The 15174-nt window shown below is 41.1% G+C and overlaps 1 protein-coding gene across 1 annotated transcript; it reads right to left on the reverse strand.

The window, feature by feature from the left end:
• Window positions 1-19: 19 nt before the first annotated feature.
• Window positions 20-14967, reverse strand: LOC134842630 (squidulin-like). Its single transcript, XM_063859057.1, has 4 exons — window positions 14842-14967; window positions 14333-14506; window positions 12913-13054; window positions 20-340 (listed from the first exon to the last, which is right to left on the reverse strand). The coding sequence occupies exons 1-4, from the start codon at window positions 14873-14875 to the stop codon at window positions 133-135; spliced, it is 558 nt and encodes a 185-aa protein (XP_063715127.1). The 5' UTR covers window positions 14876-14967; the 3' UTR covers window positions 20-132.
• Between the last annotated feature and the right edge of the window lie 207 nt (window positions 14968-15174).

The raw sequence follows: 15174 nt of genomic DNA on the forward strand, positions 1-15174 counted from the left end.
AACGTCTGATATAAACAACGCCAAGCTTTTTTCTTCTTATTGGTTCAATCAAACTAGCTTAAATTATTTTATTTTTGGAGTATTATAGCGCTGAATTCAATTAATAACACAAAAGAAACTCCAGTAGTTTATTCATGCCGAACCATCATTAGCGGCCGACTTTCCCCTGACGAACAGTTCGAATGACTGCTGGACTGCGTTATAAGGGATATTGCGCAGCAGTTGTTTGAACTCTGCTCTGTCTATTCTCCCGTCTGAGTTGTCATCTGCACTCTGTAAAAGAGCCTCACACTCCAACTTCACCACGTCTTCATTCCCACTAAATTTGCCTAACATTTTCCTGAAAAAAAAGTTTGAAAAAAACATCGGATCTAGGATCGATTGCATATCAAACACGTAGTGGAGCCAAAGGTATTTTGTCATCTATTTCTTGTCGGACTAATTATGTGAAGAATTCCCAGAAACGTTCTTTTTTCCGTATCTTGACAAAATGCGTACTTCAGACTACCAAATTTTTTTTAAAACTGTTTTACATTTATTTGTTTATGGTTATCAAACAGTTATTGATTTCAAGTAAGATCACTCTATTTTATGCACGCTTCGTTTCACTATTCAGGTGCCCCGCTTGTTGAGTGCCCTCCAGTTAATATTAAATGATTTGATGTTTTGCTTTGTACGGTAAATAACTCAATTTTTAATTATCGACTCTAATCATCCCATTTATCACTGCAAAAAACGAAAAAAAAATGTTTTTCTAAAAAAGCCTGTTTTTGTTCCGATCGTTTGAAAAATGGGGAGGAAGTTTGTATACGGATGTGTTAGAGTTTTTTTTGTTTTTTTTACACAAAATCAGCTTCCACAAGTAATCATTGAAGTGAGTTGAGTGATATATCATATTAAAGCTTTTTCAGTTGCAAATCAAGCGACATTGAAAAAATTCCAAAAAAACTTTCCAAGTGTCGAGAAGAACGGTTTAAACTTTTGATTTTTCGTCCAATTTCGAGCAAATAAAACGACAAAACGACTATGTAAAGTGAGCGAGCAGGCTTACCAGCCTACATTACGAGGCCAAACTATGCGTTTTGTGAATTGTAAGCGGATTCCGCAACAGGCAAAGTCAGGTTTAACCCGGAAATCAAAAAATTGTTTTTTTTTCGTTGATTTTCTCTGCTGTTTTGGATTCCACACATTAATGGCTAAACACTGTATTGCTCAAAATTGCTCAAAAACAGGCAACTTTGCGGAATCCGCAACATAATGTGTGGAATCCGGAACAAGTTTGTGAAACCCATATACAAATAAGAATATATGTGTTTAGTAAACTTAAACTGTCGCGGAATCTGAAACTGTAAGCGGATTCCGCAAATTGTAAGCCGAATCCGCAAATTGTAAGCCGAATCCGCAAATTTTAAGCGGAATTCGCATAAATTTGGGGAATTCATTTACATTCGCTGAATTCGCTTGCAGTTGTGGAATCCAGAACTACTAGCTATATTCTCCTGTTGCAGAATCCGCGACAAAACAAATGTGCCGACAAAATTTACGTTACAGGTTATTGTACGTGGAATCCGCTTACATTTTGGAACATGTTTATAGTGCACAGTTTAGCCTCGTAATGTAATTTACAAGTTTAAAATTTACAAACACAGTTTAAGCCGTAAAAAATTAGTTTTACTCGAGTAAAATAAGTTTTTGATTTCTAGCGGCTTTTTAGTCGTAGCTACATGAATTGTTTTCGAAATTGTTTATATTAATATAACTGTTGAGTACTCTTAAGCTGTCGCTTTTCGTTCAAAATCTTTTGTCGCACCACACAGAAAAACACGACACTAATTTTAAGAAAAAACTATTGATTTTTTAAGACCATAGTCGGAAGAAACCATAGTGGTGAGTATCCCAGCCTGTCACGTTGGAGACCGGGGTTCGATTCCCCGCCGAAGAGCCACAAAATATGCTCGCTAATCTCCAAAAAAACTGTTCCAAATCCGTAAATTAGTAAGAGATATTTCTCGGCAAATAACTCGGTCAATAAAATAATTTCGGCATTTTTCTATTGATCAGAACATCATATAACATTTTTAGCATCTGCCTGTTTTTGGTACAAATCGGCGCAAGCTAGCCACAAGAACCGGTCGGTAATGTCCTTGAGACAAATTGCTCTTTTTGGCGGTCAGCCTTAATCAAGGCTGAACCGAATTAGAACCAAAAAACAGTTAAAATAGGATGTAACCCCCGTTTTTAGTATATTAATACATGGGCAGGTGGGGGACTCGAACCTACGTCAACTGTTAACCTATATAATCGGCGTTATGGTAGCTTAGGCCACTCGGCCAACTGAGCTTATTTTTATATGCATCTATACTTGTTTTATTCTACATTTGCATTGCAACATCCTCCCCCCCTGAAGAAGGAAGAACCGGAGCGAGCTTAACGGTCGGCCGCGTGACTTCACGGGTTGCGGTCCTGACAAGGGCGGATCGGGCGCAACCGTCCTGTCCGTAGTTTAGCTTGACGATTCGGGCGAGAGGGTAGTACCCACGCGGACTATCGGGCTCAATCACCCACACGAGATCGCCTGTTTTAAGAGTGAAGTCAGAATGAGTGTGCCACTTGACACGCTTATTCAGCGAGGGAACATATTCTCGAAGCCAACGAGACCAAATCGCGTTAGCATATGACTGCGCTCGCACGTACCTTTTCTTGTGATCGAAGTGCTCCCCGGGTAAAAGCGAAGGAAAGCTTGTGGCATGTTGTCCAAGCAAAAAATGGTTTGGGGTTAACGCTTCTAACTCACGTGAATCGGTACTAACGGGAGTGATTGGCCTCGAATTCAAAGCCTGTTCAACTAAGCAGAGTGTTGTTCCTAACACCTCTTCAGTGACTCGCCTACTGCCTAGGATATCGTACAGCACGCGCTTCACGCTTCGGACGAGGCGTTCCCAGGAGCCGCCATGATGGGGTGCGCCTGGCGGGTTAAATTTCCAAGTAACACCTTTGTGTGCAAAAATGGTCGGAGCCATGCCATTCCAGCTCTTGATGCAGGCAAGTAATTCCTTTTCCGCACCAACGAAGTTCGTGCCATTATCCGACCAGATTGTGCTTGGCGTACCACGGCGCGCAACGAACCGTTCAATGCCCATGACACACGAACTGGTGTCCAGAGACGGTACAATCTCAAGGTGTACAGCCCTGGTGGTGAGGCAAGTAAAAAGAAATCCCCATCTTTTTTCCGTGCTTCTGCGAACCGGAACGTAAAGCGGTCCAAAGTAATCCACACCCGTATGATTGAAGGGTGGTTGCTTGTATCCGAGACGTTCGACCGGTAAATTGGACATAATTGGCTGGATGGTGCTTGCTTTGCGTTTACGGCATGTCACACATTGATTTTCGATAGACCGAAGTAGTCGACGCAACCCAAGTATTGCATATTTCATATTTAAAACGGAGCGCATGTAATCTAATCCTTGATGAAAATGCTTATGGTGGAGGCTGCGGGCCAACAAACGAACTAAGGTATGTCGGGCGTCGAGTATTATTGGGTGCTTAGTATCAAACTCGGTATCCACTAAGCGCACAATCCGTCCGGTGGAACGAATGATTCCAGCGGGACCGATAAATGGCGAGTATGTGGCAATTTTACTACTATTCTTAATAGGTTTGCCAGCGGTGAGTGTTTTTAACTCAACGGGAAAGGATTCCATCTGAGCAAGATGAATCAGTTTGCTTTCTGCAATATCAAGTTCAGTAGGGTCGGTGATTCGTAAGTCTTTACCACGAAAATGCTTATGTGAAGGCAACACCCTCAACATAAAAGCGACTACTCGTTTATATCTTGTAAAGGAACTGAACCTTTCCCAATTGAACCCGTGTTCGGGATGTTTGATTGATGTGACATCGGTGACGAAGGAAGATGATGTCTCCAAGCAATTATCAACATCACAAGAAGGACCCTTCAAACGAATTTTATTGATTACACGTTCGTCGGGTATAAACGGCCAATCAGTAGTCCTGAGAATGCTCGGACCAATAACCCAGCTGCTATCCTTGAGGGCTTCCGAAGAAATCCCCCGCGTACCGGTATCAGCTGGATTATCGCCGCTCAGAACATGGTGCCACTCATCAATAGTGGTCGACTCGAGGATTTCGCCGACACGATTAGCGACGAATACAGGTAATTTTTCAGTGGAGTTTAGCCACTGCAAAACTGTTGTACTATCTGTCCACATAAAGACATGATTAATAGAGACGGTAAGGGCGGTCAGTATATCATCTTTTAGTCGTGTGGCGAGCAGAGCAGCTTGAAGCTCTAGCTTCGGTATAGATAGCGCTTTCATGGGCGCAACGCGAGCTTTACCAAAGATGAAGGATATTTGAGTTTTATGCGAGCTCGCGAGTCGCGCACGCAAAAATCCAACAGCACAGAAAACGTCCTGCGAGCTATCACCGAACATGTGGAGCTCAATTTGATCAACAGGCTCTGTGAAGTAACAACGGGGAATAGTCAATTGCCCTAAGAGAGGGAGACCGGAGTGCCACTCGAGAAACTTATCTCTTATGTCTTCTGGCAATTCGTCGTCCCAACTTTGACCACTGATTTTCCAAATATCTTTCAGTAAAAGACGGGCCCTAACTGTGTATGGAGCTACTAACCCAACAGGGTCAAACACAGAAGAGACGAAACTCAAGACGGTTCGTTGAGTTATTGCTTTATCGAGAGGACGATCCACGCCTCTGCTAACAACCAATGTGTCTTTCACATGGTCCCACTTAAGACCTAAGACGTGTGATGATTGTTCGGCACCGTTACATATTTCCTTGATGGGTGAAGATGAGGATTCGGATTCCTCGGGGTTCATTGCTGAAGTGATTTCATCAGCATTACTGACAAATTTAGTCAAATTAAATCCTCCCAATTTTAGTAAGGAAACCAAATCGCGACTAGTTTTAGTTGCTTGGGTAACGTTCTCGAATGAATCCAAGTAATCGTCCATGTAAAATTTTTCATTTACGACTGAGGCGGCCTCAGGGTATTTGGACATATTATCAGTTGCTGTTTTTTGCAACGCGAAATTGGCGCACGTAGGCGAATCCCGTGCGCCGAATATATGGCGAGTGTACTGATGAACTACCACATCGGAAGTGGTATCCTCCCGCCACAAAAAACGGAGCGAAATTTGATCGCGGGCAGGGACTCCTACCTGGAGGAACATACCCTCTATATCCGCGGAGACGGCGTACTTATGTTGACGGAATCGCAAAAGCACAAAAATTAAATTTTGGAGTAGGTCAGGACCCACCAATAAGGACTTATTTAAGGATGTGCCATGAAACTTAGAAGCCCCATTAAGGACTCGGCGCACCTTACCCGGCTTATTCGGATTTACGACTGGATGGTGCGGAAGATACCACTCGCGATCGGAACGCTTACGTGGATCATGCGGTTCGACGGTAACGACATAGCCTTTCCTAATGTCCTCTCTAATTGTTTCTGCGTATCTTTCGCGCAGCTCAGGGTCTTTACTTAACCTTCTCTCCAATGATTTAAATTGGGCGAGTGACGAGTAATAATTGTTTGGTAGACTGACATTACTATCAATCCAAAGCATAGGCACAATGTATCTTTCGCCATTGTGAACGGTTTCAGAATTAAGGATGGATAAAGCATGTTTATCCGCGGCGGAACGGGCATCGACTTGTTTGAAAGCACCATACGATTCCAACTCGTACCAGGATTTTATCTGGTCGGTCAGAGAAGAATCTTCAACAACACACTTGAAACACGAAGAAGTAGAATTACCGGACGGCGGCAACGGACCACTTAAGACCCAACCTATCGGTAGGCGAACGGAACACGGTGAGTTTTTATCATCTCCCAAGATGAACTCAATGGGTCTAACGGCGTGGTAGTAGTCTTGTCCGATAATAACTTCAACGTCCTCATAAGTATATTGAATGGGCTTAATAGGTGCTAATTGTGGATATTTATTCTGCAAATCAGCAATATTGATTAATTCGGAACCAATCCGAATACTGTCTTTAACATATGCACAGAGAGAAAATACGAAATCACTATTATTCGGTTCGGAGGAAACTGTAAACTTGACCCTCTGAGTCTCAACAACGGTGGTCGAATTGAAACCACTAATTGACAAGTTAACGGGCTCCCCTACTAAGCCGAGACGGTTTACGAGTGACGAAGACACCCAGGAGTGAGTCGATGCACTATCACAAAGAACCAACGTCAGGAGACTGGTTACATCCGAGGATACACCAAGTGTTGCAATTGGCAACAACCCTTTAGAAGATTCAATGTCATGTACATCACTAACAGCGGCATGGGTGGAAGTGTTTGTATTCTCCTTGGATTTGTTTGTTCCAGCCTTATTCGAGACTTTCGAAATTTCCTTCCGAGGAAATATTCTTTCGGCTCCATGGAGCAAGACATTATGTGTGCTATCACACTCTGGCTTCGGGCACTTTTTTGCTCTAGAACATTGCCGGAAACTATGATTGCCATTGAGGCAAGCGAAGCAAAGTTTCTGTTCAGCTACGTATTTTGCTCGCTGAGTAGCATTCTTTTCCTTAAAAACAGCACAATTCCACAATGCATGACTACCCTTACACAAAACGCACGGCGGAAACTTAGACTTATCCTGAGCCTTACTAGTTACCTGGCTATTGGCTGCAAAAACTTTGGTTGTTTTTGGCTTAACCGGTTCTTCGTTTTTTGCCTTAGAGCTGAGTAAACGTAATCTTTCATGCCCCTCGGCCTTTTCTTTCAACCAGTTGTTAAAGTCTAAGAGTGTTGGTCGCTGCCAATTATGTCTAACAGTATGCATTGACCAAGCCTCCTTGAGGTTAGGCGGAAGTTTACTAACAGCTTGGTTTAACAGGTTAACACTCTTTAGATCATCGTTGAAAGACAATGATTTGAAAACTGCTACGAGGCCAGATATGGCAGAGGAGAAACTAATGACATTTTCCGAATTGTGCATCTTAAGTGGAGGAAAAGTATTCAGCTTATCAAGATGCGCACCAACAATGGCATGTGGTTGCCCAAACTTCCGTTGCAAGGTGGCCAGTGCATCCTTGTACATAACGCCACTATAACTAAACTCCGCAATTGCGGTTTTTGCTTTGCCTGTGACGAGCGTTTTTAAGTATGTCAATTTCGTATCATCGGTGAGAACAGCGGAATCAACGGTGGACTTAAACTGACCAAACCATTCGTGCCAGTTTAACGGGTTGCCGTCAAACTGGGCTAACTTCCATTCAGGAAGATGATCTTTGCGGCTATGCATCAATAATTCCGCCAATTCACGAGCGGAGAGAGGTCGATCCGATGAACAACCTTGGTTCGGATAAGCGGGAGACGGTGCGTAGTCTTCGTTGACTGGCTGATAACCAGTATTAGTATGATTGACGAAATGCGGAACATGTTGTGGATGAACTGGGGGAGTATTAAAATACACAGTCCCACCACTAGTATAAGGAGCGGCGGTGTTACACGATGGGACAACAGTTGTCACATTAGAAAAAATGTTTCCAGCATTACAACACTGAGCAGGCGTGACGGTTGGAGTTGTAGCAGCCAATCGCCATAAGTTTGCATCACTTCTGTAGTAATCGTTGATACTAGGTGACACAGTATGCGGAACAAAGGGAAGATTATATTGCGTCTGGACTGGCGCTGCATGGCAATTAGGTGCCGAAAAGCAAATCGGCGTTGGGTTTACTCCAGATGATGAGAAGCCACCGCCAGCAAATGCAGGCGACAAAGAAACAAAACCAGAACCGGGTTGGGCCGGTAACATTGGGACAGGTAATGATTCCGGTTGCGCGATGGCAAAACTACCATTAGTTATGTTTGAACTCATGGTCTGTAAAGGAACAGCAGACAGTGGTGGTAACACGTGTGCACTAGAATGCATATTGTTTACTGGGAATGGAACAGAGGCTGGGAATGAAACAGAAGCTTGCAATGGCAAACGGCTTGCACTGCCAAATTGAGGCATAGCCCGATGTCCATAACTATGGATTCCAGGGTCACTCAATGCTGTGTGCTCATGGTTATGACTATTACTGGTGTGAATTGCATGAGCAAGGAGGGCGGAAGTCGTCGGTCCTGACGAAACGGGTACATGAGTGAAGGCCTGCAAACCTGGCGCACTAGCAACGTCGGGAGGTGCTTGTGAACTAACAGAGTCTACCCAATCATTAGTTCGATCGGTTGCTACCTTTGAAATAGGTTGACTTACTCCTGTTAAGTTACTTTCCGCTACCTTCTCGCTAACCTCAGATGAACTGTCCTCAAGTTCAAACGCTTTCAATTCCATTTCAATTAGTTGCTTTTTATGATTTTCAGCCAATTGCTCTAGTTCCAGCTGACTTTGTTCAAACTTAAGACGGTTCTCTTGCTCTTTAAGTCTTAAAGATACTTGATACTGCCTTTCCAGCTCCTCATGGCGTCGTTTTACTAAAGCTAACTCATGCCGTTTCTCACTTGATGACATAGTGCGAACAGTCGACGTATGACGAGTGGAAGCAGATTTATCAGACTTATGTGAGTCAAGCTTTCTACTATCCTTAGACTTATTAGAGACCTTAGACCTGTTTTCAGATACTCGTGCTGCTGAATCACTTGTTTTGTGCGAGTGTGAGGATGTCTCAGACCTAGTTTGTTGTAAAGATCCCTTGCTCCCTGTAATGCCGGCTGCTGGAAATGACGAAGGTTCAAGGCTCATCTTGTAACTCTGAGCTTCGTGCATTACTTTATCGTTCATTTCGGTTACTTTCTTAAGCCAAAGGTCTTGCTGAGCAATAATTTTTTCAGGATTTTCCGTTTTTCCCGCTAACCTAATTAATTGTTCATTGACGTCGACAGCTTTTTCCAACGCAATTTTACATTTGTAAACAGCATTATCAATTTTTGTAGTGCGACTATTATTCTCAATGTACTCAAGTAATAATGAGTGACCTTTAAGCAGCTCATTTTCTAGATTTAGACGGGTTTCGAATAACTTGCGTATCTTACTTTGGAATTTTTCGTCCATGTTTTTCACAAATTGACAATATTCTACGGATGCTCACTTGTAGAAAACAATCAATAAAATGAGATACTGTTTTGGTACGTAATCAAATTTGCATTAGTAAATCAACATTAGCTTACAAGACGGGGGAACTTGACGTCTCAAAGCTTCTACCTGAAGCCTATTTCTTATAGCTTTCCGAGCTTTGAGGGGTAAGCGGTTTCGCTTCTTACGTGTCTTAAGGATGTTAAGATTAGCGCTATAACGCCTTAGAAGGAGGAGAGTCTTTAACTCAAGGGAAGGAGGCTGGTGAAGCTCTTTGTACTTCTCAATTAGTACCTGGTCCTTAGCCTTACGCTTAGAGATAAAGTCTTCAACGACGTTGAGAACGAGAATACCTGTTGAACCTAAACTTTCCTCTATATCATCGGTTCCGTTCCGTCTACAGTATACGATCGCACAAATGTTTGTCCTATACCTTAATAACAAATTGACAAGTTGCTCACTACTCAGCTTGCGGTTATTGTTGCTGCGGTGTCTACTTATCGAGTTATTAATGGCGTCGTGCCAAATTACAAGGTCGTTACGGTGCGACAAGTAATGATGAAGGTAGTACTGTATTGTTTTCTGAGAGTCCCTAGCGTTAAAGTTCAAACTTAAACCTGGCTTCGTAAAGCAAGTATCTTTGACGCGCTTCTGGGACGGAGCGGGAAGTTTTCGGAGCGCGTGATCCAAAGAACTAGCTCCAAGGATGAATACCATACACTTAGGGGACCTATGCGACGGCTTCGTTACGCTTAAGTACCAATGGGGTTGGAAAATTAAGTAGGTCGGTTGAACTCCAACAACACACACGGAGTAAACCTGAGGATGAAAGAATTCAACTTAACTCACTTAATATCACCGTACCTGACCACTTAACTTTACTGTCACGCAACGAAGTCAATAATATGACGGGCTGAAACGGCTTTGTTTTACTCGAAGCGAACTGGCTTTCAGTTTCACCAATGGTGGGTGGGGGATCAGGCAAATTGGTTAAGTTCCAACAACACACGCGGAAGAAACCTGAGGATGAAAAAACTCAACTTAATTTGCCTGATATTTCGCTACCAGACCACTTAATATAAGGTTGGTGTCATCTTACAGCACAGTTTCGCAGAGTTCTGGAGACGTTTTGAGGATTTTTTGGCAATTTTTTTACTTTTTATACAAAATTTTTCAGAAAATTTTGGTCAGCAGGTTCGAGTCATAAACCAACCCAAAAAACTAGTCCAGTACCTGTTGTCTATGTTCCGATTTCACTGATTAATATTCCGTTCACATATATCCAAAAATTTTTGGTATCGAGAAAAAATGTCAAGTCAGTTTGTCTATGTACCGACTAAGATATTTCAGTTCAACGGAACTGTCCAAAATTTTTGGGTATTGAGAAAAATTACCGGGGGCTAGCTTGCGGAAAAATTTTGAACATATATGACATCGTATAAAATTTATAGCACAATTTGAGTTTTAAATGTTTTGGAAACTTCTTACAGTTTTTAATTGGAGATAGGCGACACCGGGAAAAATCCAAAAACTTCCGCCAGTCTGCTCTTTCGTCTGTTTATTTCTTCTCTCTGCCACAGTAGAACTTGATGAAGAAGAAGAGTCCGAAACCGACAACAATCACGAAGATGACGACCACAATCACAGGCCCCACAATCTTAATCGCTGAGCTCGATTCCTCATCCTCGCTGTCTCCTTTTTCAGCTTTGAAGAAATGTTGTAATATAATTGTGCCAATATCGTCAATTACGATCTCCAAAATGCAACAAATAGTCGCCGTCCTCTAAACCGTCCTGAAAATCGAACTCACAGTAGCCGGCAAGGCTGCCACAGTCAATACCTTGTTCAGCTGTGCAGACACGAAACTATGAGTGAGTTTGTGCCAAAAGTCGGACGAAGTTGTTTCGTCGATTGATTGAGTGAGTATTTGCGCTAATGCAAATTGAGCTGAGCGGACAAGTGCAGCTATCCAAATCCAACAGTTATGTCGTTTGGTAGATTCTGTTGAACTTATGTTGTAATAAGGTCAACGAGATTGTCTACCGATGACTTCGTTATCAACTATTCCTCGCAGTCAATCCACGTGGCGTTCCAAACGTTGGTTGAGTGAAATTGGTGTGTTGTTTTCTGTGTAGATTAGGCGAAATTTGCCGATCGTGCGAGTGACAAACAACCCAGTCTCTTTCCTGTGGGGGCGAGTCTTGCGAAAGGGGATGCCGCCTTATTGATGGTTGGAATTCAATTCGTGAGCTGAATTGGCGATTGTGCTATTTGAGCGTGTGTTAGCAATAATTACGACGCAATACTATATTTGGACGGGCGTCGTCGTGTCTCTCGTTATTAGAACCAACTCGGGTCCCTTGTGGGGCGCCAAAATATGCTCGCTAATCTCCAAAAAAACTGTTCCAAATCCGTAAATTAGTAAGAGATATTTCTCGGCAAATAACTCGGTCAATAAAATAATTTCGGCATTTTTCTATTGATCAGAACATCATATAACATTTTTAGCATCTGCCTGTTTTTGGTACAAATCGGCGCAAGCTAGCCACAAGAACCGGTCGGTAATGTCCTTGAGACAAATTGCTCTTTTTGGCGGTCAGCCTTAATCAAGGCTGAACCGAATTAGAACCAAAAAACAGTTAAAATAGGATGTAACCCCCGTTTTTAGTATATTAATACATGGGCAGGTGGGGGACTCGAACCTACGTCAACTGTTAACCTATATAATCGGCGTTATGGTAGCTTAGGCCACTCGGCCAACTGAGCTTATTTTTATATGCATCTATACTTGTTTTATTCTACATTTGCATTGCAACAAGTTTTACTCGAGTAAAATAAGTTTTTGATTTCTAGCGGCTTTTTAGTCGTAGCTACATGAATTGTTTTCGAAATTGTTTATATTAATATAACTGTTGAGTACTCTTAAGCTGTCGCTTTTCGTTCAAAATCTTTTGTCGCACCACACAGAAAAACACGACACTAATTTTAAGAAAAAACTATTGATTTTTTAAGACCATAGTCGGAAGAAACATTCTGTGCTACTGGTGCATTGGCCAGCTATCTTTGTTCTGATTTAAATAATCATTAAGGAAAAATTAGGAACTGTAATAAATAATTTAAGAAAAATTATGTAATTCCTACTCACTAATCAGAGGCCTCTTTGAAACTTTTTAACAATATATCGTCTACCACCCCTAAAGTTTTAGGGTACCAATGTATAATTCATCTGAGGTGCAAGCGCCGAAAAAAACTGTTTTTGGGTCGAAACCATCATAAGGTTACACTGGCCGTGTTCTTTTGGTCGAAATGCTGACAAATTAGGCAACTTAGGGTCTGCTGTTTCTATAGGTCAGTGTGCTCGCCAGTAAACGCGCCTCTATCAGTCATTCTTAAGGTACCCTTCGGAATGTGTTAGTTCTTAAAGTTGAGGTGGATCTTTTTAGGGCTGCTCGCTTATTTGTTCGTTGTTGCCCACTTTCTAGAGTTATTTTGCTAAGTGAAGCTCGATTTTTACGACTCGAGCTTATATATGTCTACAACTTTCACTCGGTACCAAAATTGAAGCAAAACTTAATAAAATTGCGGTCGAAATGAAGCTAGAGTGAAAATTCTGATACTATTAAAATGCAATGGCATAAAGGAAAACTATTTTAGCCCACCTTAACAAAAATTTTAAGTCCCCAGATCCGACTACTTAGTGCTAAAAAGACTTCAATTTCGGTTGATTTGATGTCAGATCAGGTCGAGTGGTATGCTATATTCAAGCAATTTAAGACCAAATTCGACGGAAGAAAAATCTAAAAGTGACTTTTGTTTTTAAGAGAAACCTGTGGTTGACCTGAGTTCTCTTTTCGTGATCTCTCCTGATCCGTCTCTGTCTATGTAGTCGAATATGAAGTCACAGTACTCCTTGTACAACTCCTCCGCCGCCTGCTGCTCCATCATCTTAATGAACTCCTTCAACTCTATCTTGCCAGAACCTGAAAGCCAATATTGGCAGCTACTTTGTTTGACCGTGCCACATGACTAAGAAACTCGAGATAAGATTCCACTTTTTTTCAGATAGGCCACCTTCAAGAAAATCCATATCAAAAATATCAAAACTTTCGGTAAAATTCTAACTTAAAATCACTGAATACATTAAAAACACTCAATTAGGATTTTTTTGTTGTAAAGTTTTTGTATTTTGAATATATTTACGTCAATTAGTGTCTTTGAGCGTTTTTTGTTATCACGAACAAGCAGTTTTTGTAATCATAAAAAATATGTTTTTCATAAAAATAACTTTCTCATGAAGAAAACTTTTTATGATTACAAAAATTGCCTGTTTCGATCGCAGGCTTTTTTCTGATTTTTCGAAGGTTTTGTGTCGTTTTTTTTTTTGCGTGAGAAGTTGGAGGAAAAATTTCAATTGAGCATAAAATTTAGCGACGGCTTAAGTGACAGCTACACTCATATTTGCCAATTGAAAATCGATAAGAATGAGCCTACCAAAACAGATTTGATTTTGAATTTGATTTTGAATTTGACTTTTGGTACCGGGAAAGAGCCAAAATTGGCTTTAAAAGCTAGGTGTATTTGGTTCAACGAAAATTTTATTCGGTTTTTTGGCACCAACAGATACTCGCTGTCCTAAGTCGTTCTAAATTCGGCAAAAGCGAGCTTTTAACACTGATAAATATTGTTATTAAGAATCGGTCTGTTCAAGACTGAAAGACAATTTGATTTTATAATGATAAATCACTTAACCTCATGTGACATATTTCACTGATTTTGTGTGCAAAAAAGTATAAATGAAAAGAAAAAACTAGCACATCTGAAAATATATGATTGGATTAACTACATATGCATGGGCTCATTCGACCCCCTCACTAACCCCTTGGTTTTATTTTATGACATCCTTTTTTGACAATTATTGAAACTTTTCTTGGGTGCCAATATATAATTATTTTAAAGGGGAGCGAGAAAATTATGTCAAAAATTTCGTCTTATAGTGCTTTGGGAGCGCTAGGAAAATATCAATTTGGTCGACCTAAAAAAATATCGACCATTTTTTTTTGAAAAATCACCCCTTCCCCTGAGAAATTTCTAGCTCCGCCACTGTATATATGATTAACAGGGCTCGAAAACCTTCCCCAATTTATAATCCAACCAGGAGATAATTGCTGACCAGTTTATCAAAACTATCCGATCTTCAATAGTCAAATATTGTGATAGTAAAACGCTACGATTGTAAATAATGAGAACTGAAGCTATACCATCTGTGTCATACTGTTTGACGAGTGTCCTGGCGTCACTGAGTTGGTACTGAGTGAAGCCCTGTGCCTTCATCGCCTCAAACATCTCCTCCTCATCCAGGCACCCATTGTGGTCCGCATCCAGGGTCTTAAACAGCTCCACACAACTACGCTTCTGCTCCCGAGTCAGACGCACTTTGCAAAATAGTTTCAACAATTTTAGTTTTCCTTTTTTATTCAGTTTTCTGAAGACTTTTAAAAGGGATATAAGCAACTGCGAAAAAGTAACTGGCACAAATCTGGCACAAAACTACTTCTTATTGATCCTTGATAAGAAAAGTTGAAAACAACACACTTTTGCAAAAACTTAATTTTTACACATTCAAATTTTTTCTATTATATTCAGTTTGCCAAACTGTTTTAGTGATAACGGCTACCAATGTGTCCAGCGATCTGGATTTGTCTTCAAAACACAGTGTTTTTGCCACAGTGTTTTGAGTGTTTAGAATTTTAAGGAAAACTAAAAGCACCCTTTGGTAAGTTTCGAGAACCACCAGATGCCATGGTTATTCAAGCACAACGAAGGACGATGTTTATTCAGTTCGCTATAAGGTTATTAGCCGCTCATTAAACACAATCTTATTTGTTTGCCAAAGTTAGCTTATTCTATTGGTAGCAAAGATTTGAATTAAAGTTTTAGTGAGCTCATTCATTCTAAAACTTTCCAGAACGAATTCCAGAATGCCACACTGCTCGTAATAAGACAAGCCACTGAATATTCTAACTGCCCTTCAAGGTATCTGCAGTCGTTTTTTAAACATCCTTAATACGTACAAAGATTCCTATTCTTTTAATCTTCCCTT

Source organism: Symsagittifera roscoffensis, chromosome 3 (genome assembly GCF_963678635.1).
Source record: "Symsagittifera roscoffensis chromosome 3, txSymRosc1.1, whole genome shotgun sequence".
In the NCBI taxonomy this organism is placed as follows: Eukaryota; Metazoa; Xenacoelomorpha; order Acoela; family Convolutidae; genus Symsagittifera; species Symsagittifera roscoffensis.

Bases quoted from the DNA above. Each gene is read 5' to 3' on its own strand.
- LOC134842630 (XM_063859057.1), bottom strand. From the start codon at position 14,875: ATGGCATCTGGTGGTTCTCGAAACTTACCAAAGG. The intron at 14,507-14,841 runs GTGCTTTTAGTT...TATTTTGCAAAG, and splicing joins TTCTCGAAACTTACCAAAGG to TGCGTCTGACTCGGGAGCAG. The intron at 13,055-14,332 runs GTATAGCTTCAG...ATTGGCTTTCAG, and splicing joins CAAACAGTATGACACAGATG to GTTCTGGCAAGATAGAGTTG.